Source organism: Nerophis lumbriciformis, linkage group LG26, assembly GCF_033978685.3.
Source record: "Nerophis lumbriciformis linkage group LG26, RoL_Nlum_v2.1, whole genome shotgun sequence".
NCBI lineage: Eukaryota > Metazoa > Chordata > Actinopteri > Syngnathiformes > Syngnathidae > Nerophis > Nerophis lumbriciformis.
In genome coordinates, this window is record NC_084573.2 from 19,212,501 (window position 1) to 19,239,475 (window position 26,975).

General features: G+C 40.9%; 1 protein-coding gene across 3 annotated transcripts in view; it reads right to left on the reverse strand.

Moving 5' to 3' along the window:
- The window catches only part of drc1 (dynein regulatory complex subunit 1 homolog (Chlamydomonas)), a 50,266-nt gene that overhangs the window by 3,231 nt on the left and 20,060 nt on the right, over positions 1–26,975 (reverse strand). The window contains exons 1-13 of one of the 3 annotated variants that reach the window (XM_061987269.2): positions 21,659–21,734; positions 19,958–20,070; positions 19,700–19,883; positions 16,050–16,187; positions 12,936–13,022; positions 12,733–12,855; positions 8,869–8,990; positions 8,663–8,797; positions 8,338–8,593; positions 5,517–5,603; positions 5,364–5,441; positions 5,182–5,306; positions 4,940–5,092 (exon numbers count right to left, since the gene is read on the reverse strand). In XM_061987269.2, the coding sequence (XP_061843253.1) occupies positions 4,940–5,092; positions 5,182–5,306; positions 5,364–5,441; positions 5,517–5,603; positions 8,338–8,593; positions 8,663–8,797; positions 8,869–8,990; positions 12,733–12,855; positions 12,936–13,022; positions 16,050–16,187; positions 19,700–19,883; positions 19,958–19,995 (1,526 nt within the window). In that variant the 5' untranslated portion in view covers positions 19,996–20,070; positions 21,659–21,734. Of the gene's footprint in view, positions 1–4,939; positions 5,093–5,181; positions 5,307–5,363; positions 5,442–5,516; positions 5,604–8,337; positions 8,594–8,662; positions 8,798–8,868; positions 8,991–12,732; positions 12,856–12,935; positions 13,023–16,049; positions 16,188–19,699; positions 19,884–19,957; positions 20,071–21,658; positions 21,735–26,975 lie in introns of those variants that run through there. The other 2 variants (XM_061987268.2, XM_061987267.2) reach the window with 2 other exon arrangements.

Genomic DNA, 26,975 nt, shown 5'->3' on the forward strand with positions numbered 1-26,975 from the left:
TTTAAAATTGACCGTGTGTCGGTTTTAAAAGTGCTCCCCCTTTTTTTTTTTTTTTTTTTTTTTTTTTATATTTTATTATTTTTATTTTATTTTACTTTATTTTTATTTTATTTTATTTTTTTGTCCTGTCCAGCTTCTCAGGCAAATCATATAGTTGATGTAGATGCCCATATCGGCTGTTCAGATTTACTTTACAAAAGAGAAGTGTAGGATACTTCTCTTGTTGCCTTATTTGTATTTGACTTTATTAAATGGATTTATATTATCATTTGTTGCAGCCGGCCGGAGCAGGAGGGGATAGAAAAAGAATAAAAAGAAGACAGAGGGGGAAATTGTGGGGACAAGAGGGGGATTAGACAGAGAGACAAAAACAACAACAGCAAACACAACAACAACAATAGAGCAACATCAGCAAATACGACATGTACAAATATGATGGTAAAAGTGATAGCAAATAAGCAGTTAGCAAAAATAAAAAAATAATACAGAAATGACAATGAGCATTATTACACTACAAATGGAGCAATACAAATACCAATAGAAATAGAACTTTTGATAATGAACAATACCAATAATTTACCTCTATTATCAACAATACAGTTGTTCAAATGCAACAATACATATACGTAATGATAACTTGAGATATGAAAGAATGCAGAAAAATGGAGGGGAAGAAAGAGAAGCAACCTACATTAACCATGTAGATTGTTATAGTAACAATAGGTTAAGCTTTGTCAGTGTGCCATGTGTTATACCCAGTTTACCCTAGGGCAACAACGTTAATATATGTTTGATGAAACGTGATTATGTGCATGAGTGTACGTATGCATATGTACTTGTATATGTACAGAATGTGTATGTGTTTGTACAGTGAGTGTATATGTACAGAATGTGTATATGTGTTTGTACAGTGAATGTATATGTACAGTATGTGTATGTATATGTTTGTATAATGAATGTGCGTGTGGATGCACGAACTTTGAGTATGTAAATATGTACTGTATTTGTGTATGTATGTGGGAGCTTAGGTACCTATGTATGTATGTATGTATGTATGTATGTACAAACCCCGTTTCCATATGAGTTGGGAAATTGTGTTAGATGTAAATATAAACGAATACGATGATTTGCAAATCATTTTCAACCCATATTCAGTTGAATATGCTACAAAGACAACATATTTGATGTTCAAACTGATAAACATTTTTTTTTTTTTGCAAATAACCATTAACTTTAGAATTTGATGCCAGCAACACGTGACAAAGAAGTTGGGAAAGGTGGCAATAAATACTGATCAAGTTGAGGAATGCTCATCAAACACTTATTTGGAACATCACACAGGTGAACAGGCAAATTGGGAACAGGTGGGTGCCATGATTGGGTATAAAAGTAGATTCCATGAAATGCTCAGTCATTCACAAACAAGGATGGGGCGAGGGTCACCACTTTGTCAACAAATGCGTGAGCAAATTGTTGAACAGTTTAAGAAAAAACTTTCTCAACCAGCTATTGCAAGGAATTTAGGGATTTCACCATCTATGATCCGTAATATCATCAAAGGTTTCAGAGAATCTGGAGAAATCACTGCACGTAAGCAGCTAAGCCCGTGACCTTCGATCCCTCAGGCTGTACTGCATCAACAAGCGACATCAGTGTTTAAAGGATATCACCACATGGACTCAGGAACACTTCAGAAACCCACTGTCAGTAACTACAGTTGGTCGCTACATCTGTAAGTGCAAGTTAAAACTCTCCTATGCAAAGCGAAAACCGTTTATCAACAACACCCAGAAACGCCGTCGGCTTCGCTGGGCCTGAGCTCATCTAAGATGGATTGATACAAAGTGGAAAAGTGTTCTGTGGTCTGACGAGTCCACATTTCAAATTGTTTTTGGAAACTGTGGACGTCGTGTCCTCCGGACCAAAGAGGAAAAGAATCATTCGAATTGTTATAGGCGCAAAGTTGAAAAGCCAGCATCTGTGATGGTATGGGGGTGTATGAGTGCCCAAAACATGGGTAACTTACACATCTGTGAAGGCGCCAATAATGCTGAAAGGTACATACAAGTTTTGGAGCAACATATGTTGCCATCCAAGCAACGTTGCCATGGACGCCCCTGCTTATTTCAGCAAGACAATGCCAAGCCACGTGTTACATCAACGTGGCTTCATAGTAAAAGAGTGCGGGTACTAGACTGGCCTGCCTGTAGTCCAGGCCTGTCTCCCATTGAGAATGTGTGGCGCATTATGAAGCCTAAAATACCACAACGGAGACCCCCGGACTGTTGAACAACTTAAGCTGTACATCAAGCAAGAATGGGAAAGAATCCCGCCTGAGAAGCTTAGAAAATGTGTCTCCTGAGTTCCCAAACGTTTACTGAGTGTTGTTAAAAGGAAAGGCCATGTAACACAGTGGTGAACATGCCCTTTCCCAACTACTTTGGCACGTGTTGCAGCCATGAAATTCTAAGTTAATTATTATTTGCAAAAAAAAAAAAAAGTATATGAGTTTGAACATCAAATATCTTGTCTTTGTAGTGCATTCAATTGAATATGGGTTGAAAAGGATTTGCAAATCACTGTATTCCGTTTATATTTACATCTAACACAATTTCCCAACTCATATGGAAACGGGGTTTGTATGTATGAATGTATGTGAGTATATGTGAATTTGTATGTACAATATATTCGACTCCCAGTATGCGTGGGAGCCAGAGTACGGCCCCTGCCTCCCCAAGAGCCCAACCCACAAACAGTAGGTGTGGTGCCCAGGGAACCAGGGACCACCGCCCCCACGCAGCCAAGCCGGCCAGCGACAGGAACCCCAGAGCCCGGCCCACCGCGCCGCCCACAAGGGTCAGCAGCAGGCCGCAGACAGGCACGAGAAAAGCAGGGGGACCAGACCCCAAGCCAGCGAGAGACCACAACCCACACGGGCAGAAAGGCGGGACGCCCCGCCCGGGGGGCCCAGAGACTCCTCGCAACCGGACGGGAAGACCGTCCCCGCCCCACCGGCAACCGGGTCCCCACGAGCTCACTCCCCAACCCCGGAGAGCGCGGCGAGGCAATCCCCCGGCCACCCCACCCAAATCGGCCGCCGCAGGACCACCCGGCACGGGGCCACGGGAACCACCCACCCCACCCGCAGGGACCCCAACGATGGAGATGGAACAACCAGCAACCGCCCCGCCGAGTTCCCCCCCTGAGGGAGAGGAAAAATAAAAAAATAATATTAATAAAATATATTAAAAAATAAATAAATAAATAAATAAAAAATAATTAAAAGAAGATCACAGACATGCTGACACACAAGGTCACTACCCCAGCAACTGGCCGACTCGCAGCACCTCGGAATACCTTGCAGCACCAAGCTACCACAATAGACGCAGGGACTAGACCCAGCACGCCCCAGCCAAGACGGGCACCCGGAAGGGATGGACGGTGGGACCCAGGATCTCCAGACACGCAGTCCGGATGCAGTAGCCTGAGGCGTCGACTCCCGCCTGACAGGCAGGCCCAGAGCGTACCCCCAGAAATATACATACATACATACATACATACATATATACAGTACATATACATACACATACACATACACATACACATACACATATACATGTACACATACACACATACACATATATACATATACATACACATACATATACATATGTACACATACACATATATATACATGCATACACACACATACACACCACAGTTAGTCAGCCCCGACAACCACCACGCGCTGCCACCAGTCACAACATCAGCCACCCCCCTGCACCAGACCCAGCAGCCACGGGCGCCCACACCACAAACAAACGGCAGCAGAAACAGCAGCTGCAATACCCCCAGACAGCCAGCACCACCCAATCAAATCAAAGCGATAAAAAAAAACTGCGACCGGCAACCACACGCCAACAGGATCATGGAGACCAGCCAGCGCCAGCCCGCCAGTCAGCCCAAACGCCAACATGCAAACAACAGACACCAACACCCCCCCACCAAAAGACCCCACCACCCCAACCCAAACCCGCACAAACACACCACCGCCCAAACAACCGAGACACAGCATCCAGACCAGACATGGGGGCCGCGCCGCCACCACATCAAGTTACCAACAGAGACCCCACAGTGCAAGGTCGGGCCACACAGGCACGGACCCCACCCAACAGGAAGTGAAACCCGCGCGACGCCACACACAAATAAATAATAAGATTAAAAAAAAAAATTAAAATTTTTTTTTTAAATAAATAAATAAAAATAAATAAAAATAAATAAAAATAAATAAAAATAAATAAATGAATAAATAAATAAATACATAAATAAAATAAAATAAGTAAATAATAAAAATAAAAATAATAAATACATTTAAAAAAATTTTTATAATAAATGAATAAAAGCCTGGCAGCCCACCAGACCGCAGTCCCCGCAGTCCGCGCCGGCCGACGAGGCAATGAGGGGTGCGCCGAACCCCAACGCCCCCATGCATGTGTACAAGGCCCCCAGAGTGTCTACTGTGTAGTTAAAATTAGGAAGTCAGCCATTACAGCCGACCTCCAGTCCCTATTGATGTGGGGAAAAAAAAGTGCTCCCCCTTTGGTCAACATATGAAATAACAAGTGTGTGTAAAAACTTGAAATTACATCTACAAAATTTTTAAATATGTATATAGAGACGTACTGTAATAACGAAGTAAATAATGAAGATTAAAAACCAATTACAAACAAAAAATAAAAAAATGGACTAAAAGCTTACCTTTTTTATATTTGCATAGTATGTATATATTATTAATGTTGTAAATACAAATTTTTATATATCTAGAAAGGGTGGTCCTGCATTTTTCGGAAGTCTCAAGAAGGTAACAAATACAAGAATGTGTGGGCGTGCGTGCGTGCGTGCGTGCGTGTGTGCGTGTGTGTGTGTGCGTGTTACCTACATGTGCTTTTTAAGTACAATCTCAGCTGCATCCCACACTTTGAGTTTGTCCTCGGGGACGATGTTGGCCAGACTCTCCCAATGGGTTTGATCTGCTGAAGAATCCCACATGTCGGCAGTCCAGTAACGAGGCTGCTCACAGTCTGAGCTCCTTCTTAAAAAGCAACACATCAAAATATATATAAAAAAAGAACAAATTATACAAGGATGATTTTTAAAAATATATATATATCAATATTAAACCTGAAGCGGCTGTGATGCTTGAGGAAGTTCTTCAGAGCAGGCAGGATGTGGCTAGGATAGATGAGGTCAGAGGTCAGACTAGATGATGAACTGGTGGCCCCTCCTCGTGTCCTGGCATGAATATCCTGGAAGCAAATAAATTAATGTTGAAACGGCGATCTCATTGTTCGTCACATCCTCACCTTAACTGGCTCCTCCTGCTGCTCTTTTAGCAGGAAGTCAGCCAACTTGGGCATGTCCTCTTCTTCTATACCAAGAGCCTTAAAAGTGGTCACAAAATCCATGAAACATTTGATTGTGCAGCATTGCAGCCTGTAACGTGCACATCAACCCACACTAAAAAGAGCATCCAGCTTCACAACCATCTCTTCTTTCTTGTCCAAAGTAGACAGCAGCTGGACTTTGTCCTCAACAAGGAAGCCCTCAAACACAGGAAAAAATAACTTAATATATTTTAGTACAATTGTGTGCCAAAAACAAGGAAAACTGCATATTTGGTTTGGTTGCTTTAAAGAAATATATTCTTGTATAATGAGTCGATGATGATGATGTCATTCATGTGAAGTCATGTTGATCTGGAAAGCACTCGTGGTGCTCATTTACTTGATGACTCAGTGTACTTTGTGGTAAATTGAGTTTCAATCCTCTTACTAGCAAATGAAATCAATCTAAATAAATAAAAAAATCCCAACAAAAATAAGATAACAATAAATTAATTGAAGCAAGGAAAACTAAACTTGAATAAATGTAGCTTAACATATAAAATTAAAAATAATGGTAATATGAAATACATTTACAGTATTGGATATTTAATTTAGATGTATATGAAGTTTCTTTCCATGGATTAAAATGTATTTATTTTGAATTAAGTATGTTCACATGCACTCACATTTATTAATTAAAATAAAATAATATTAATTAAATTATGTATATGGTGGATATCTATCGAGTGATATTTAGTAGTTAACTAAGTAGTAGTAACTAAATTAAAGTAAATATTGTGCTGATTCGTACATTGAATACACAAAGTAGTTCCTCAACTTTCGAGCTTAATTGACTCTATGATGGAGCTCTTAACTCAAAACACTTGTATCTCAAATCCACATCACCCATTGAAAGGAATTGAAATCAATTTAATTGGTGCTTGCCCCCCCCCTCCCCCATAACATGTAACATGCCTTTTAAAAAGAAAACTAATTTTAAGATAATAAATATTGACTAAAACAATACAATATAATGTACTACTAACATTTACAGTATTTTTTGAAGTAATGTAATATTAATGTACAGCATTTACTCCTTCCAGCTACTTCTCCATCAAACACTCCATCAGCAGCTTCTGTATATTTCCATGGCTTTAGACACATGCTGCTTCAGTATGGTGCAGACTAGCAGTGATACGCTCCAGCACATTTTTCATGATTACATTTCCTAATTATTTGAATATCACCCACTTTTCTTCTCAGCAATGTCCTTCACACTCACCTCCTTCCTTCCCTTTGTTGTAAAAACAAAGTCATGTCCATCTCTAGCCATAAGCGAATGCTAGCGAGTATGGCCACCTATAGGGATGTTACGGTATGAACATTTCTTATCACGGTTATTGTGACCAAAATTATCACGGTTATCATTATTATCGCAGGTATTTTTAAATGTGCTCAAAATTTTCAAAAAGTACTTATACTGAAATCTTTTAACCACGTTTTATTTAAAAAAACACAAACAACCCATTCAAAATGATTTCCTTTGTAGGATAAACATTATTGTAGAACACTGTTTCATCAACCTCAAGTAGAAATTGAATGTGCATATGAAAGCAACACAATCATTATAAACAAAGTTATATGGTAAAACAAAATTATAACATGTATAAATAAAATACATTTGAAAATTGTGCAAGATAGCACTTTATGGACATACAAATGTAAGAGTTTTGCAAGGGGGCACCTGATGGCCATAAGACATAACTACACTTTTTATCCATATAGATAAAAATAGTGTACATAGTTTTGTTGGCCAACAAAAATAGACAGGAGTGACACCTCTCACATCGAATACAGAATCTTCACAGCCTGCGTTCAATTCGATGACAAAACATTTTACCTAGTACTGATGTTATTTGAACACTGCTACAGTTTGCAGTTAAATAAAGGACGAGTGAGCATCCCAGCAAACAAACTAAAGACTTTATAAACAAGTTGTGGCAACGTTTTCCGACGCATCGCCTGCTGCATGTTTCCTCACCTCATTAACTCTCAGTCACAGCTGACGGACGCTATATTGAGAAAATAAAAGCAACATCAAATAGTTTCGCTTCATATGTTTAGTGTGAGACTAATGAGTTTGTCTCCAATATTGTCCACACCTGTCTCCATCTAAAAACAGCAGTGCGCTCTTAAACGCACGCCGAGACTCCATGGAAATTAAGCAAAAGAAAATGAAGCTTAACCAAGCTCCGATGGGAAATCTCCGTAGCGAAGTCCGTATGGTATTTCAAGTCGAACGACGCTAGTGCGCATGCGCCAGTGCTGCTGTGACGCCATTTTCAGGAAGTAAGCAATGTTGCCTAAAATGCATTAATAATTGATGTTTTTTTGGTAATTAAAAATATAAACGCCCTTGATGCGAATCCCTTAGGGGTGATGGACAGATGGGCAGCGCCTGAAGAGCTGCAGCCTGCCACTGTGAACCCCATTACTCCCTTCCCTCTGTTGTAGATATCTCGAGATGTATGTTGTAATATGTATATGTGCTTTGCTATGGAGGTTTTTTAGATTGTATTTTTTTTACTCGTCCTTCCCCAGCGTTGACCTTTTCCCATTTTTTACGGGGCGCCTTGTGGCGACCCACCAGCATTCCTGTTCTGTCACCCTGTACACTGTTTGTTTGTCTAATCTTGAACGGGTTTGTGCTGAAAACAAAGTTTCGTTGAACTTATGCAATGACAATAAAGACCTACCTACCTACCTACCTACCTACTAACCGCTAGGAATTTCACCGCGGTTTATCACTATACCGTTTACCGTTACATCCCTACGGTTTGCTTGCAACTTATAGCATAACAATCAGCCAGACAGCTCTTGTCTCTAAACACTCTTAAGTGGAGGTAGTGAGAACCAAACTAAACCAAAGTATGCAACAACACATTTAACTCACCAACTCTTCGCACAGCATCTCCATGAGTTCCTTCAGTGTCTCCATGGAGATCTCCTCCTCCTTCTCTGCACTCATCCCACAGGAGCCGTCACTCTGCGTCGCCAAGGATCCTTGAGGTCTCTCCCAGGCAAGACCAAGGTGCTGCTTGCATATCAGCGAGTCAAGGCGGACGGCCTTCTCCGCCTGCTGCCTCACCTCCTTGTCCAGCATCCGCCATGTTTCCTCAAAATGCTTGGCGTCAGCCACGGCAAAGTGTCTGCACGCGGTCGTATTGCAACAGGAATTGGTTCAGTTTGGCGAACTCGCCTACGAACGAACGACTCACTTGATTCTCAGCTGAATGCGTTCATATTGCTCCACGCTGCGTTTGTAGTCGTCCGACAAGCGCCTGCTCCGCTTCTCCGACTCTTTCTGCTGACTCGTGTATTTGCTCCTCAGGGTTTTCAGCTCGGTCTGCAGACTGGGACACGGAAAGGTTGAGAGAAGGGAGTCAAACGCGGGCAAAATGTGTGCGTAAACATCATCGGTCACCCGGTGATTCTGCTCTTCATGTGGGCCAAGTTGCATGACTCTCGGCCATCTTTGAGTTGCATGTGCTGTATGTTGCTGATCATGCTGTCAGCCAGCATCTGCTGACGTTCCCTCTCCAGGCCCTAAAGAACCAATCATGTCATTGCACGTTTTATCCGGCTCCAGGGCAGTGGTTCTCAAACTCTCAAAAAAAAAAAGCTTGGCTGTTCAAGAACCTCCATAATGACCAACATTAAAACACAGTAGCGTAGTAGGCCTAAGTATTCATTAAAAACAAGACAGAGGTTTCATTTAACTTTAATTTATTTCATTTCCAATCGATCAGGCACAACTTTTTTCCCACGCTTTGAAACCTGCGGCTTTTACAAACCCCGTTTCCATATGAGTTGGGAAATTGTGTTAGATGTAAATATAAACGGAGTACAATAATTTGCAAATCATTTTCAACCCATATTCAGTTGAATATGCTACAAAGACAACATCTTTGATGTTCAAATTGATAAACATTTTTTTTTGTGCAAATAATCATTAACTTTAGAATTTGATGCCAGCAACACGTGACAAAGAAGTTGGGAAAGGTGGCAATAAATACTGATAAAGTTGAGGAATGCTCATCAAACACTTATTTGGAACATCCCACAGGTGAACAGGCAAATTGGGAACATGATTGGGTATAAAAGTAGATTCCATGAAATGCTCAGTCATTCACAAACAAGGATGGGGCGAGGGTCACCACTTTGTCAACAAATGCGTGAGCAAATTGTTGAACAGTTAAAGAAAAACCTTTCTCAACCAGCTATTGCAAGGAATTTGGGGATTTCACCATCTACGGTCCGTAATATCATCAAAGGGTTCAGAGAATCTGGAGAAATCACTGCACGTTAGAAGCTAAGCCCGTGACCTTCGATCCCTCAGGCTGTACTGCATCAACAAGCGACATCCGTGTGTAAAGGATATCACCACATAGGCTCAGGAACACTTCAGAAACCCACTGTCAGTAACTACAGTTGGTCGCTACATCTGTAAGTGCAAGTTAAAACTCTCCTATGCAAGGCGAAAACCGTTTATCAACAACACCCAGAAACACCGTCGGCTTCGCTGGGCCTGAGCTCATCTAAGATGGACTGATACAAAGTGGAAAAGTGTTCTGTGGTCTGACGAGTCCACATTTCAAATTGTTTTTAGGAAACTGTGGACGTCGTGTCCTCCGGACCAAAGAGGAAAAGAACCATCCGGATTGTTATAGGCGCAAAGTTGAAAAGCCAGCATCTGTGATGGTATGGGGGTGTATTAGTGCCCAAGACATGGGTAACTTACACATCTGTGAAGGCACCATTAATGCTGAAAGGTACATACAGGTTTTGGAGCAACATATGTTGCCATCCAAGCAACGTTACCATGGACGCCCCTGCTTATTTCAGCAAGACAATGCCAACCCACGTGTTACATCAACGTGGCTTCATAGTAAAAGAGTGCGGGTACTAGACTGGCCTGCCTGTAGTCCAGACCTGTCTCCCATTGAAAATGTGTGGCGCATTATGAAGCCTAAATTACCACAACGGAGACCCCCGGACTGTTGAACAACTTAAGCTGTACATCAAGCCAGAATGGGAAAGAAGTCCACCTGAGAAGCTTAAAAAATGTGTCTCCTCAGTTCCCAAACGTTTACTGAGTGTTGTTAAAAGGAAAGGCCATGTAACACAGTGGTGAACATGCCCTTTCCCAACTACTTTGGCACGTGTTGCAGCCATGAAGTTAGTTAATTATTAGTTAATTATTATTTGCAAAAAAAAAATAAAGTTTATGAGTTTGAACATCAAATATCTTGTCTTTGTAGTGCATTCAATTGAATATGGGTTGAAAAGGATTTGCAAATCATTGTATGGGATAAGTTGATTGGCAACACTAAATTGGCCCTAGTGTGTGAATGTGCGTGTGAATGTTGTCTGTCTATCTGTGTTGGCCCTGCGATGAGGTGGCGACTTGTCCAGGGTGTACCCCGCCTTTCGCCCGATTGTAGCTGAGATAGGCTCCAGCGCCCCCCGCGACCCCAAAGGGAATAAGCGGTAGAAAATGGATGGATGGATGGATGTATTCCGTTTATATTAACATCTAGCACAATTTCCCAACTCATATGGAAACGGGGTTTGTACAAAGATGCGACTACCGTAATTTATAGATTTTTTTCCCCCGGGTTTACGAACTTCAAAATTTAGCCCAAGACGGAGAAAATGTCGGAAGAAGCGATCTGTTCGACACCAAAGAAGACAACTTCAGCGGTTTTTAGTGCGCTCAATCACACAATTGTTCTTCAATTCACATATAAAGAGAATGTTGGAAAACAGATTTGCAACAAAACAAGATGTTAAAGGGGAACATTATCACAATTTCAGAAGGGTTAAAACCATTAAAAATCAGTTCCCAGTGGCTTATTTTATTTTTCGAAGTTTTTTTCAAAATTTTACCCATCACGCAATATCCCGAAAAAAAGCTTCAAAGTGCCTGATCTTAACCATCGTTATATACACCCGTCCATTTTTCTGTGACGTCACACAGTGATGCCAATACAAACAAACATGGCGCATAGAACAGCCAGCTATAGCGACATTAGCTCGGATTCAGACTCGGATTTCAGCGGCTTAAGCGATTCAACAGATTACGCATGTATTGAAACAGATGGTTGTAGTGTGGAGGCAGGTAGCGAAAACGAAATTGAAGAAGAAACTGAAGCTATTGAGCCATATCGGTTTGAACCGTATGCAAGCGAAACCGACGAAAACGACACGACAGCCAGCGACACGGGAGAAAGCGAGGACGAATTCGGCGATCGTCTTCTAACCAACGATTGGTATGTGTTTGTTTGGCATTAAAGGAAACTAACAACTATGAACTAGGTTTACAGCATATGAAATACATTTGGCAACAACATGCACTTTGAGAGTGCAGACAGCCCATTTCAGGCGCGCTAAGAACATATATTTTTCCACGATTTCAGCACTCAGGTTAACCATACCTAAATAGACACAAAATACTGCATTACACAAGACTACCCGAATGTACCGGTACTCGAATGATTGAAAAAAATAAATGTTTTTAAGCTAAATTATTGGTAAACACAGTTTATGTATAATCATTTACGTAAAACCGCAAATAATGAATAACGTTTTCATCAATTAATATATTCTGTAGACATACCCTCATCCGCTCTCTTTTCCTGAAAGCTGATCTGTCCAGTTTTGGAGTTGATGTCAGCATCTGCTTTGAGTGTCGCAGGATATCCACACATTCTTGCCATCTCTGTCGTAGCATAGCTTTCGTCAGTAAAGTGTGCGGAACAAACGACTGACCACTTCGTCGGCTTTCCCCGCAGCCTCGTATTTTGAACAAATTTCGTCCAATTTCTTGCCACTTTCGCATCTTTGGGCCACTGGTGCAACTTGAATCCGTCCCTGTTCGTGTTGTTACATCCTCCGACAACACCACCGACGAAAGTGAGAAAATGGCGGATTGCTTCCCGATGTGACGTCACATTGTGACGTCATCGCTCCGAGAGCGAATAATAGAAAGGCGTTTAATTCGCCTAAATTCACCCATTTAGAGTTCGGAAATCGGTTAAAAAAATATATGGTCTTTTTTCTGCAACATCAAGGTATATATTGACGCTTACATAGGTCTGGTGATAATGTTCCCCTTTAAACAATGGTGATTACAGCTGGGATGGTAGAACAACACCCAGACAAGAAGATCTTAGACTATGTTGGTTCATGTCTAAATGAAGGGATTTTAAAGTAAACTCACTCTCATGTCATTCTGATTGTGCGACTCCTCTTTCTCTCCATTTTCCCGAGGACGCTTCGTTCATACCTGAAACTTTGCATCGTGTTCCGCCCTCATGGCGTCGCACTTGTGTTCGGGATCCATCATCAGGTTGTGAATTTTCGCTTCGTACTCCTCCACGGCCCTCCTCCTCTCCGTCAGCCTGGCTTGCTGTATCCAAGCACAATGGTTAAAAGGCGCGTGTTAAAACTTAGCCTTGTGGAGTTTTCTTTCTTTGCGGCGCTCTTGACCTGTTTGTCCCACAGTTCCTTGACGCAGCGCTCCCATTCGCTGCGCTCTTTTGTCAGCAAGACCTCATGTTCCTGCTGGTACACGCTCTAGAAAGCAGAAGCCATTAGGGACATACGGACAGCCTGTGAAGGGAAAAAACTGAACAAGACCACTTTCAGTTTGAACAATGCTAAATCAATGCATTCCAAGTACTGGAAAGTGAAATCTTTGGTCACTTCATTCAGTACATGTTCGTTTGGAACACAATAAGGTAAGAATGTCCAATGAAAGCCAAATGAAGACAACTGATCATGCGGCTCCCCACATATGCGGTATCCTCCATGGTTTCTTGTTTTTCCCATTGGGTTGAGTTTTTTTCTTGCCTTGATGTGGGATTTGAGCCGAGAATGTCGTTGTGACTTGTGCAGCCCTTTGAGACATTTATGATGAAGGGCTATATAAATAAATTTAGATTGATTGATTGATAATAAAGATGACGTGCAAGAAATCCACAATAATGCGTATCCTTAGCCATATTTAGACAAACGTATGTGTTTAGAAAAAACAATGCCCAAAACCTTAGTTTTGAGTTGAGTTCATGAAAAGTTTTACTGCACTTAAACAATTACCAACTGTTTCTAAAGAACACACAATTTATTTTTTTGTCAAGATATAGATAGATGCGTTTTCAGTAGAGAAAATTAACAACATTATAGGGGTGGGCCAAAGAATAGGCAAAATAAATAAATACATACAGTGGGGTGTGGAACTAAAGGTAGTGGTAGGGCAGAGGTGGGCAATTCATTTTTACCGGGGGCCGCATGAGCAACCCGAGCACTGCTGGAGGGCCACATCGACAATATTTCAATTCAATTTTGCTCAATATTATTTTTGATATATTGTAAGATAAATAATAATAATAATAATAATAATAATGAATAATAATAATAATACTTTTATTTAACCTAACTTAACTTTATACAAAAGCAGATTGCTTTTGATGGTTTTATTTTTAACACTGTCTTACACTACACTTCCTGATGTACAATACAATGCAAAAATGTCAATTTCTGCACAGGGTTAATTTAAAATGTATCCTGCATCCTCTTTAAAAGGCCAACATTTTTCCCCGTCAGATTTGGACAACCATCTGTTGTCACACCTGCCTGCCAGCGTGTCCCATTTCAGTCCTAACATGTCCAAACAAGCATTTACCTATGTGAACAAGTCATTACCTGTGGTTGTCTCTTTAATTGACTGCATGGCTGCCAGCTCCTCCGTGATTTGAAAGTCAGCAGTTATCCCACGTAAGAAGATGAGCAGCTTGGCGGTGTTACGTACATCACAGCTCTCATCCAAAGCCAGCGAAAAACAGTCAAAGTCGGCCGTTCTGTTCTTCAGCTGAAGCCTGACAGGAGTGTTATATCTACTTAAGGTCCACACTTAAAGTTTCCACGTGCAAGATTGAATCTATTTAAAAAAGTTATTTAATAAGAAGCCAAAAGTGCAAAAACAATAATGATCGTGTTGGAGGAGTTGTGAATGAATGAAATATGAAATCAGTGCTGCAGTCTGCAGGTGTACCTAATGTTGTGGCCCAGCAGCGACTGCAGCACGGATTTCATATTTCATTCATTCACAACTCCTCCAACACGAACATTATTGTTTTTGCACTTTTGGCTTCTTATTAAATAACTTTTTTAAATAGATTCAATCTTGCACGGGGAAACTTTAAGTGTGGGCTTTAGTTGATATAACACTCCCGTCAGGGGGTGCATTCTACGCTGGGGGTGCATTATTCGGCACAACACTATCAGTGCAACAGAGTCCAATAAGCACTCCTTAATAAACTTTCCGTCAGAAAACGCCTTCCTTTTTTTGGCGATTTTGTGAGAAATGACGAAACTTGTCCTGACGGCTGCATTCTGGGGGTGTGAAATATGGCAAAAAGTCCTTGTTGGGTTTGCCGTTTTACCATCAACGCATCAGCCTTCCTTGCGCGCGATTCATCGGACAGATTCCGGTAATTTTCCTCGTGCTTCGTCATGTAGTGGCGATTCAAATTATATTCTTTAAACACAGCAACATGTGTACCACAAATTAAGCACACGGCTTTACCTTTAATTTCTGTAAAGAAATACTTGGCAGTCCATGTCTTGTTGAAAATACGGCATTCGTCATCAACTTTTCTCTTTTTAGCGTCTCATCACTTGTTGCTGTGCACCTTCACTCACAGGTTACACCCGGACATACGTCCATAAATAACACTTTTCAAAATAAAAGCAGCACAGTTGTATTGCGCGCACGACATAGATGTTTTTTAAACTTTATTTTGTAATTTGTGATTGCCGCTGTTCACATTCACTCACGCGCATACGTCCACACGGAAGTAATACAAATAAACGCTTTTCAAAACAAAAGCAGCACCGTTGTATTGCACACTCGACATACTGTAGATACTTTTTTAAATTTATTTTGTAATTTATGATTGGCCTCACACGGGCCGGACAGGGACGCACAAAGGGCCGTATGTGGGCCGCGGGCCGCAGAATGCCCAGGTCTGTGGTAGGGTGTCCCCAGCTAAATGACAGGTAGTTAATAGTAATGGATCCTTGTTAGTTCCATTTGTACACTCTCAGGTACAATAACATTGCTATTATACATGTGGGCCCAAAGATATAAATGCCGTTAAATGTAGCTGTGATGTAGCAAGTTACTTCTGCCGTGTAGCTTGTCGTGTATCTTGCTACAATTCTCTGGGGATAGCTTCTCCTGTAGCTTAGCTATATTTGTTCGAGAGTAACTTGTAGCTTACTACATTTTCTAAGTAGCTTGCCCATCACTGGTGCTGTCATAGAGATGATATTTGATAAGCTTTTTTGCAGAAGGTCTTTTAAAACAGTGACTCTGACAAAATAAATAGACTAAAATCAAATGTCTACTGTAGATGATGCTGGTTCTCCGGAAGATACAAAATAAGACTAATAGTAAAAAGAGAAGTCCGGTCACCCGGTCATTAGCTTTCTGGAAATGTGTGGCCCCCAAAAACTATTTAGTTGAATAAGCCTGGTGAATGGCCTCCGTGTGGCTTTATCCACTCCCTACAACTCTCCTTCACTGACAGGTGGACCTACCTCAATCTGGGCTAGTTCCTCCCTGTAGGCCTGTGTCAGCGTACTGATGAGCTCCTCCGAGTGCTTGGTCATTGTGTCCATCTCCTCTGCCTGCTTCCTCAAGTCCTTCACGTAGCGATCGTCTTCACTCTTCAACTCCTGCCCGGTTAAAGAATGACGGAGTGAGTGAGCCTTGCAGCTTCAATGGACGACCCACATCCCGTCATTCACCCATCACCAGATATACACAAACACACACCAACAGAAGAATGTCTGAGTACAGAGGAGCCAAGTGAGGAAACACTATCACAGGAGCCATCTACACCAGGATTTCACCAGACCACAGCCACCAATGTGCTGACACAAAGCACCCATGACTGATAAAAATCCCTGGTGCAGAGGGCTGGAAAGTAGAGTAAAAATAATAAAACACTTTCAAAGAGTAAGAGCTATGTTTAAGAATAAAGATAAATTGGAGTAAAAAATAGAATTTCCCCAGACTTGGAGGTCTCTTTTTTTTAAAAAGGTAATGATCCTTCAGCAGGTTCACATACAGAATCTTTGTTACAACTATTTAGTCAAGTTTAATGTCTTCTTGGGGCTGTGCCAGAGCCAACCAAGGAGGACCTCACAAATTGTGGTTCAGCCCTTTTTTGAAGTGGAAAAAGTGGCATATGAGATATTGTTTTCTTTTAATTAATTTAGGAATATTCACATTTACGGTACGTGATAGACTGACACAGAGTGACCAGTCAGTATACACCACTACATACTGTACGACCATCTGTTTATTAATCTCAACACCACAAATTCGACTGATCGTCAGCGGTGGGCAAAATCTAACAAATCTGAGGTGACTACAAAAAACTTTAGTCGAAGACAGCCCAAATTAAGAGATGAGTGCCAAAGGGGCTTGGAAAGCCAATGCAGTGATTTCAAAACTGGTGTAATGTGCGCCTGACTTCTGTGGCTTTGTTTTCAACATGTGGAATAAAACTGAGCTCAGATTCAAAAGCTTCAGTTCTGTCCTGGTTAAGTTATAAAAAGTTATCTGTCAACCAGGATTTCAAATACCAGTAGAGTGGAAAAACAAGTTCAATGTAATTATGTTTCATTGTATCCATTAAACCATTTCCAATCATATTTACAATCCACAAAGTACACTGTTTAAACATAGCTCCGAATACCCTCGGCTATTTCCGGAGATTGATGTTACATAGGGAATGCTTCTTCACTCTGACCATAGTATCAGATCAGTCATACTGGAAATGCGCAAACATTAGAGAGAGGTGGGCTGTTTATCATTCACAATCTCTAAATAAGACATGAACACATGTTTCTTTTTTTTTTAATGCAATCTAATTCGTAAATAAATAAATACATAAAAAGCTCTCTATTTCGCCCACAAAACCCTCTAAAAACCATCCAATACCCGCCAACAATACTCTATATACATAGCGTGACCTGAATATTAACCAAATATTAGCGATGTTGTTATTATAAGCACTAACGCAGACAAACTATTTATTTAACGGCAGATTGATAGCACACAGCTAAGTAGCCCTATGCTACCGGTACTTTACTGATGCTGCTCCCGCATCATCGCGTCTCGGCTCATCAAAGTTATTCTAGATTATGAATCATGCCTCTCATCTGGATAACAGGAGGAACTAGCTATAAATCTACAAGTTGTTCATATGTGACTTTTAATTTATTCCCGGTGACAAACACACTCAACCGAAGACAGTGTCTGCAGGGAGACTTTTCCTTGTTAACCTTCCGTGTGTATCATGATTAATTCTTCAATAAAACGGGAAAATATGAACATCCTATCAGTCGTCATCGAAGTGAGAGCAGACATTGTACAGTAAGTGATTGTTTTATTATGTTTGTAGTTCTTGTTTAGCATTTAACAATACTTCTACATTATGCTCAGAGTTTTACTAAAGCTGGGTCTGTTTAGCAGAGTTTCTAAAACTTGCAGCTCATCCTCCTTATATTCAGGATCAACAATATAAGTTTTATGGATCATAGTAATCATTGTTGGCTCTCACAAAGTCTGCATGATTTGCATTGTTGTTGGTGATGAAGGTATATGTGGTTCCTACCTCTATGTCACAGGATCACGCGACTGGCTTCCTCATTATCTGCTATATTCCTGTAGCAGTTTCAAAATGGCTCGGGAATCTCCGTGAGATTGATACTATTTCGATCATATCTATTTATTCACAAACTATGGAAGTCTTTAAGTGTCATTCATCAGTTATGATAACAGCGTCAATATAGAAGCAACTTGTTTTTCCACTCCACTGGCAAAATGTAAAATGCAGTGTAGACACAAACTCTTATATGGTGTGCATTTTGGTTTCATCTTGGCTATTTGGGTTCTTTGGCACCGCATGAAAAAAAAAAAAGTTTAAAGTTGCCATCTAAACTTTTGGAAGTTTTTAAGCCATCTTAGATGTACCATGTGATGTGGTATACTCGTTCTACACCACTAATTGGCAGTGTAATGTTCTTTTAAGTGGAAACCAGGGTCTTGTAGAGAAAAACATTGTGGTATACACCAGTGTTTTTCAACCTTTTTTGAGCCAAGGCACATTTTTTGCGTTGAAAAAATCCGGAGGCACACCACCAGCAGAAATCATTAAAAAACAAAACTCAGTTGACAGTAAAAAGTCGTTGTCGCAATTGTTGGATATGATTTTAAACCATAACCAAGCATGCATCAATATAGCTCTTGTCTCAAAGTAGGTGTACTGTCACGACCTGTCACATCACACCCTGACTTATTTGGAGGTTTTTGATGTTTTCCTGTGTGTAGTGTTTTAGTTCTTGTCTTGTGCTCCTATTTTGGTGGCTTTTCCTCTTTATTTGGTATTTACCTGTAGCAGTTTCATGTCTTCCTTTGAGCGATATTTCCCGCATTACTTTGTTTTAGCAATCAAGAATATTTCAGTTGTTTTTATCCTTCTGTGTGGGGACACTGTTGATTGTCATGTCATGTTCGAATGTACATCGTGGACGCCGTCTTTGTCCACAGTAAGTCTTTGCTGTGGTCCAGCATTGTGTTTTTGTTTACTTTGTAGCCACTTCAGTTTTAGTTTCGTTCTGCATAGCCTTCCCTAAGCTTCAATGCCTTTTCTTAGGGTCACTCACATTTTGTTTATTTTTGGTTTAAGCATTAGACACCGTTTTACCTGCACACTGCCTCCCGCTGTTTCCGACATCTACAAAGCAGCTACTAATTAGCTACCCACTGCCACCTACTGATATGGACGAGTATTACAAGGTTACTCTGCCGAGCTCTAGACAGCACCGACACTCAACAACAACACATAATTTGCACACTATGATTACTGGTTTGCAAAAAATATTTTTAACCCAAATAGGTGAAATTAGATAATCTCCCATGGCACACCAGACTGTATCTCACGGTTGAAAAACACTGGTATACACAACCAAAAATGTGATGTCCACATATGTGGATGCCAGTTCTTTGGGGGGTTATTAAAAATGTATACAATTGATCTTGTATCAATTGCATGCCCCCTGATGATAATGCCAAATGTAAGCATGTACATATTAAAAAGAATAGAACCTAAAATAGATCTTTGAGGAGCACCACATGGGATTTTACGAGTTTCTGGCTCTGTCTATGTTTCAATGACCTGCTGCAGATCTTTGATGAATTTCTTCTTGTCCTCAATGACCTCTGCACATAACAACTGTTGCCAGGTCAAGGTTTCTTGCAGATCCTGAGGGATCATAGTCTGTTCAGCCAGCGACCACCTGTCGGTGATCTCCTCAAACTTCTCCTGGCTGGACTTGGCTTCTTTGTGCAGCATCTCGGCCCTGAATCAAGCAGGACATACACGGCACAGAAGTAGACACGGGTAGTGACCATACCAAATGGTGTTTCACCCTACCTGATCCTGCGGGCTTCCTCCAATTCTGACCTTCTCATTGATTCTTTGGCATCAGCTTCAGTTTGGATGTCGATGACCAACGCCAACAAGTCTCTCTCCAGCTTGGAGATCCGCTGCACATAGGATGATCAGATGTTGCTGGGATTCAATTTACAGTATGCACACTATACACATTTTGGCATACTTCAGAAAGTTAACTTGGATATTAAAGTTTAAGTTAAAGTACCACTGATAGTCGCACACACACTAGGTGTGGTGAAATTACCCTCTGCGTTTGATCCATCCTTTTGTTCCACCCCCTGGGAGGTGAGGGGAGCAGTGAGCAGCAGCGGTGGCCGCACTCGGGAATAATTTTGGTGATTTAACCCCCATTCCAATCCTTGATGCTGAGTGCCAAGCAGGGAGGTAATGGGTCCCATTTTTATAGACTCGGCCAGGGTTTGAACTCACGACCTACCGATCTCAGGGCGGACACTCTATCAATATACTTTAGAGTAGTCCGTGTTCGGGTTGTCACAATACCAGAATCTCAGTAGCCGATACCTATAGATTCTCATGATTTCGATGCTGATTCGATACTAGGATTAAAATATTTAAAGACAATGTTTTGCATTTTATTTATTACTAATATCAACATTGTCACAGGGCCGCATGGTGGTTGTTGGCCTTACCCCAGGATCCAGAGACAGAATGTCAAAGAATAAAAAGGTAATAGAAACAAAAGGTTTGTGCAGGGCACGTAGAGGCAGCAGAGTAACTCATGTAAAAGGAGAATCAAGTGAACCTAAATGGACTTGATTAGATATAGAAAACAGGTGTGCTGACAGGAAACTGAAGGTGAAACAAAACAAGGAATCCAACAGCAGGTAGAACCAAGATAAGAGCACCTGGACAGGAAATGATACAGATTACAGGAAAATAAGTAATAAAGGGATGACAAACATTCCAGACTTTTCATTAAGTTATGCCTTTTTGCTGCATGTTTCCATTTTTTGTTTATTTTATTTCTACAATGTGCCACAGGCCTATTAAAAAAAGAGCCCCAGGTCACACTTTCCCTTCGTGGTGATATGACTCAACCAGAGGTGTTCAAAGTTTTGCCAAACAATGGAAGAGTGTCTCAAAGTTGTGTTTTCTTAACACTTATGGAAGTGATAAAGGTTAGGTTGCATGCTATGAGGGGCCGTTAGGGACATTATTCAGAATTACCTCTTACATACACTACTGAAATGCTCTCACACAAACAACTGAAATCTTTTTCTTTTATACACACTACTGAAACACTCTTATAAACACTACTGAAATGCTCTTACATACACTACTGAAACACTCTTATAAACACTACTGAAACACTCTTACATACACTACTGAAACACTCTTATAAACACTACTGAAACACTCTTACATACACTACTGAAACACTCTTACATACACTACTGAAACACTCTTATAAACACTACTGAAACACTCTTATAAACACTACTGAAACATTCTTACATACACTACTGAAACACTCTTATAAACACTACTGAATTGTTTTTGTCTCACGCACACACACACACACCTGGAATTATTTTTCACTAGTATGTATAAACGGATTTCACCTGTGTGTGTGTGTGCTTTTTACACGTGCGTGTGAGAGACAACAATTTCAGTAGTATGTGTGCAAAGATTTCAGTTATATGTATGAGCGCATCTTACCTGTGTGTATGCAAAAGCATTTTACCAGTGTGTGCTCATCTTACTAGTGTGCGTGAGCGATGTTGCATTCCGGTTCCGGTGTTGTGCCGGAAAACGCACCCCTGCCATAATATGCACCCCTGACACGGGAGCGCGCTTACGTCACTCGGTTGCATCACTCGTCTCGAAAAGTATATCTAACTCGGCTGTTGGCTGAAATCGCCTCTTTTAAATCGCCTCTTTCGGCATAAAAAAAGTACATAAAGTGAAATAATCCAAGTTTTCTTTACTTGTGCTTTACTTGTGGATTAATTAAAAATTGTGAGCCTTTAATGATTTCGCCGTCATTCAAGTGGCTGAAATCGCCTCTTTCGGCATAATAAAGTACATAAAGTGAAGTTATCCTTACTTGTGGATGGATTCCAAATTGTGAGCATTTAATGATTTCGCCGTCATTAGATCAGATAAGGCGAAAACAATAACCAATTAATATTGGAATATATTTGCTGCACTGAAAATGTAGTATTGTCTACCAATTGACAGCTATACTGTAAAGAATATGTACACCAAAGTAAACCTCTATATGTACTTTTTTAGAGACATCAAGAAGAACGAATGTTTGCTGCTTCATTCGACGTGTTGTACGTCGTGATCCAATACTCATATTTTAAAAATATGACATTTTCTTTAACTTTAAGGAGCTCATGGGTGGATGGATGAATAAATAAATGAATGCATCTGATATCTACCTTTGATTTGGTTTTAAGAAGTTTCAAATTGAACATTCACAAATAACGTTACCAAAAGTACCCGAAGTACCAGAGGCGGAGTTATGGGGGGGTGCATTTCCCACCTGCCACAGAATGCACCCCCCATCTATCTCTGGCTAGGAAGGTCCTAGAGACATGAAACTCACCCTGGTTACTCATCATAGCCCCCCCGGTATACACTGAAAACCATGTGATGATCGGACTACCAGAAGTGGAGTTATGGGGGGGTGCATTTCCCACCTGCCATAAAATGCACCCCCCATCTATCTCTGGTTAGGAAGGTCATAGAGACATGAAACTCACCCTGGTTACTCATCATAGCCCCCCGGGTATACACTGAAAACCATGTGAAAATTGGACTACTAGAACTGGAGTTATGGGGGGGGTGCATTTCCCACCTGCCACAGAATGCACCCCCCATCTATCTCTGGCTAGGAAGGTCATAGAGACATGAAACTCACCCTGGTTACTCATCATAGCCCCCCGGGTATACACTGAAAACCATGTGAAAATTGGACTACCAGAAGTGGAGTTATATGGAGTTATATGATTTGTCTGAGCAGCTAGGAGACACCAAGAGAAACAAGCGGTAGAAAATGGATTAGAAAAGAAAGATTTAAAAAAAATAAAATTAAAAAATTAAAAATTAAAACTTTTTGTTTAACTTGGGACTTCCTGTGGGCCGGACTTTGGATGCTGGGGGGCCGGATCCAGCCCGTGGGACGTAGTTTGGGGACCCCTGCTCCAGGTAATACAAGACAGTCTTGATTTTAAGAATTTGAAAATTGGTTGACTGCTTAACATATTGCTTTACTTTAACACATTTAAAAACAGATTTTTTCTCGGTAAAAGATGACGTATTTCAAATGAGGTTTGCCACAAACATTTTTAAACCATAAAAAATATTGATGGCACAGATTAAATCAAATAATCAGCACAGCTTAATACAATTACATATTACTGGAGTTTATTTTAATTTCAGCAAGATATTTGAAGAAATTCGAGACTGAATATTGATGCATACTCTTTTTCGGAACAGATGATCTCAGCAAGGTCTGTCACAGCTGTGGGATGGAGGAGAGCGATAACCCTCAATGGGTACGTTTTCACTGTGCAATACAGTCAGGCTGTGAAATAGCAGGGCGTAGATAACATCATTATTGTAGTAAAATGGAAAATGTATTTTGGTGACAATGCATAATGCGTATGAGTTCAAACAGTGTACCTTCTGTTTCAATGTGTTTGTGTACAAATTGGTTGAATGATAAAGAGGTAAAAAAAAAAAAATTGTAATAAGCCCTACAAATGTTAGTGAAACCAACAAATACAGAACAGTTTACTGAACTCTTCCATGACCTACTCCCTCATTTCATTCAGAAGCTGGAAAAAGGTCTCAGTCCATTTCATGTGTAGTATGAGCAAGTGGATTCTGTGGCTGTGAAGTCTCGATATGGAGCTGTAACAGTGATAATGATGAATTATTTAAATTCGGAATTTATATACATTTAATGGCCCAACTTATCTGCCTCCTCACCTCCATCCTCCTCCCCCACCTTAGATCTGCTGTGACATCTGTGATAGGTGGTTTCACCACGAGTGTGTCCTGAGGCCAGATGTGGATGGGGATTACCTGTGCCCTGCGTGTTCATGATGAGGGGAGTGTTGGAAGTATTAAACTATATTTATGTTATCCCCTTCTGCCCAATATATAATAATATTTCTGTTTATAGATGTATAGTTTTTTATGAGGAGTTACATTTTATTACAAAAAAGTGTTCTATTTTGAGTCAGTTAAGCTAGAACTAGCCAGCGATAGTCTGCGGGCTATAGAGCGTTTTCTATTTGGGCTCCAGTACTATGGAATGTTCTAGCAGTAACAGTTAGAGATGCTACCTCAGTAGAAGCATTTAAGTCCCATCTTAAAACTCATTTGTATACTCTAGCCTTTAAATAGACCCCCTTTTTAGACCAGTTGATCTGCCGTTTCTTTTTTTTTCTCCTCTGCTCCCCTCTCCCTTGTGGAGGGGGCGGGGGGCACAGGTCCGGTGGCCATGGATGAAGTGCTGGCTGTCCAGAGTCGGGACCCGGGGTGGACCGCTCGCCTGTGCATCGGTTGGGAACATCTCTGCGCTGCTGACTCGTCTCCGCTCGGGATGGTCTCCTGCTGACCCCACTATGGACTGGACTCTTACTATTATGTTGGATCCACTATGGACTGGACTCTCACAATATTATGTCAGACCCACTCGACATCCATTGCTTTCGGTCTCCCCTAGAGGGGGGGGGTTACCCACATATGCGGTCCTCTCCAAGGTTTCTCATAGTCATTCACATCGACGTCCCACTGGGGTGAGTTTTCCTTGCCCTTATGTGGGCTCTGTACCGAGGATGTCGTTGTGGCTTGTGCAGCCCTTTGAGACACTTGTGATTTAGGGCTATATAAATAAACATTGATTGATTGATTGATTTATTGATTGTCTTTGTGTTCACTTTATTTGACGTTTGACTTTGAATATTGTATATATAAATTATTTAACTATTGGTGGATTTTGTTATTTGTTTGTATTAAAATAAATTGCATTATACCTTGTTTGATAAGAAATTATATTTCTTCTCCTCTGACCTGAAAAAACCTATTTAATTACAAGACTGGTTTCAGATTATATTATCGTAATACCGATGTATTTATGATGTTTGGTGTGACAGGGACTTTATCTCTATTGTGAGGTAAACTTTGTTAGAGAAGTCCCATGTACCAAGAGCTGGGGACACTGTACATACCAAGAAAAACATAGGGGGTGCATTCTCAGGCAGCTGGCCTGAACGTCCTGCCTGAAAATGCAAATAACTCCACCTCTGGAGGTCCAATTTTCACATGGTTCTCACTGTATACCGGGGGGGCTATGATGAGTAACCAGGGTGAGTTTCATGTCTCTAGGACCTTCCTAGCCAGAGATAGATGGGGGGTGCATTCTGTGGCAGGTGGGAAATGCACCCCCCCCCCCCATAACTCCAGTTCTGGTAGTCCAATTTTCACATGGTTTTCAGTGTATACCCGGGGAGCTATGATGAGTAACCAGTGTGAGTTTCATGTCTCTATGACCTTCCTAACCAGAGATAGATGGGGGGTGCATTTTATGGCAGGTGGGAAATGCACCCCCCCCATAACTCCACTTCTGGTAGTCCGATCATCACATGGTTTTCAATGTATACCGGGGGGGATATGATGAGTAACCAGGGTGAGTTTCATGTCTCTAGGACTTTCCTAGCCAGAGATAGATGGGGGGTGCATTCTGTGGCAGGTGGGAAATGCACCCCCCCATAACTCCGCCTCTGGTACTTCGGGTACTTTTGGTAACGTTATTTGTGAATGTTCAATTTGAAACTTCTAAAACCAAATCAAAGGTAGATATCAGATGCATTCATTTATTTATTTATTCATCCATCCACCCATGAGCTCCTTAAAGTTAAAGAAAATGTCATATTTTTAAAATACGAGTATTGGATCACGACGTACAACACGTCGAATGAAGCAGCAAACATTCGTTCTTCTTGATGTCTCTAAAAAAGTACATATAGAGGTTTACTTTGGTGTACATATTCTTTACAGTATAGCTGTCAATTGGTAGACAATACTACATTTTCAGTGCAGCAAATATTCCAATATTAATTGGTTATTGTTTTCGCCTTATCTGATCTAATGACGGCGAAATCATTAAATGCTCACAATTTGGAATCCATCCACAAGTAAGGATAACTTCACTTTATGTACTTTATTATGCCGAAAGAGGCGATTTCAGCCACTTATGATGGCGAAATCATTAAAGGCTCACAATTTTTAATTAATCCACAAGTATAGCACAAGTAAAGAAAACTTGAATTATTTCACTTTATGTACTTTTTTATGCCAAAAGAGGCGATTTAAAAGAGGCGATTTCAGCCAACAGCCGAGTTAGATATACTTTTCGAGACGAGTGATGCAACCGAGTGACGTAAGCGCGCTCCCGTGTCAGGGGGTGCATATTATGGCAGGGGTGCGTTTTCCGGCACAACACCTGTCACCAATAATCCCCGCCCCTTTTTGTAATATTTCCATGTATGGAATAAACTGCAGGACGATTTCTTCAGGCTTTGAGTTGTGTTTTTATTCCAACAGGTCATTTACCTCCAACTTCTCTACCGTTAGTTATGTGTCTCTAACCTTACTTCCGCAATCCAAGCCAGGACCCCTACCGGGCTGCTTTGAGCATGTAGTTGCCTAAACAGATGCCTGATTAAAATGCCACTCATCCAACATAGGGTCTTCATTGGCTATGAATATTACATCCCCCTTTTTATGGAAACAAACAAAACTAAATAGTAAAGTGCTGCCTGTACCATGTATGCATAAAATAGCATCATATCAGGTTAGTAAACTGGGAACAAATATTAAATGAATAAACATGGCACAATAGACAGATTCTGTGTGAGGTACCTGGTTAGTGCAAAACGGTACTATAAAAAGACTGGAACGTATTGTAGAACTTACACAGGTATCGGCCTAACATGTCTCAATACCAGAATGCATC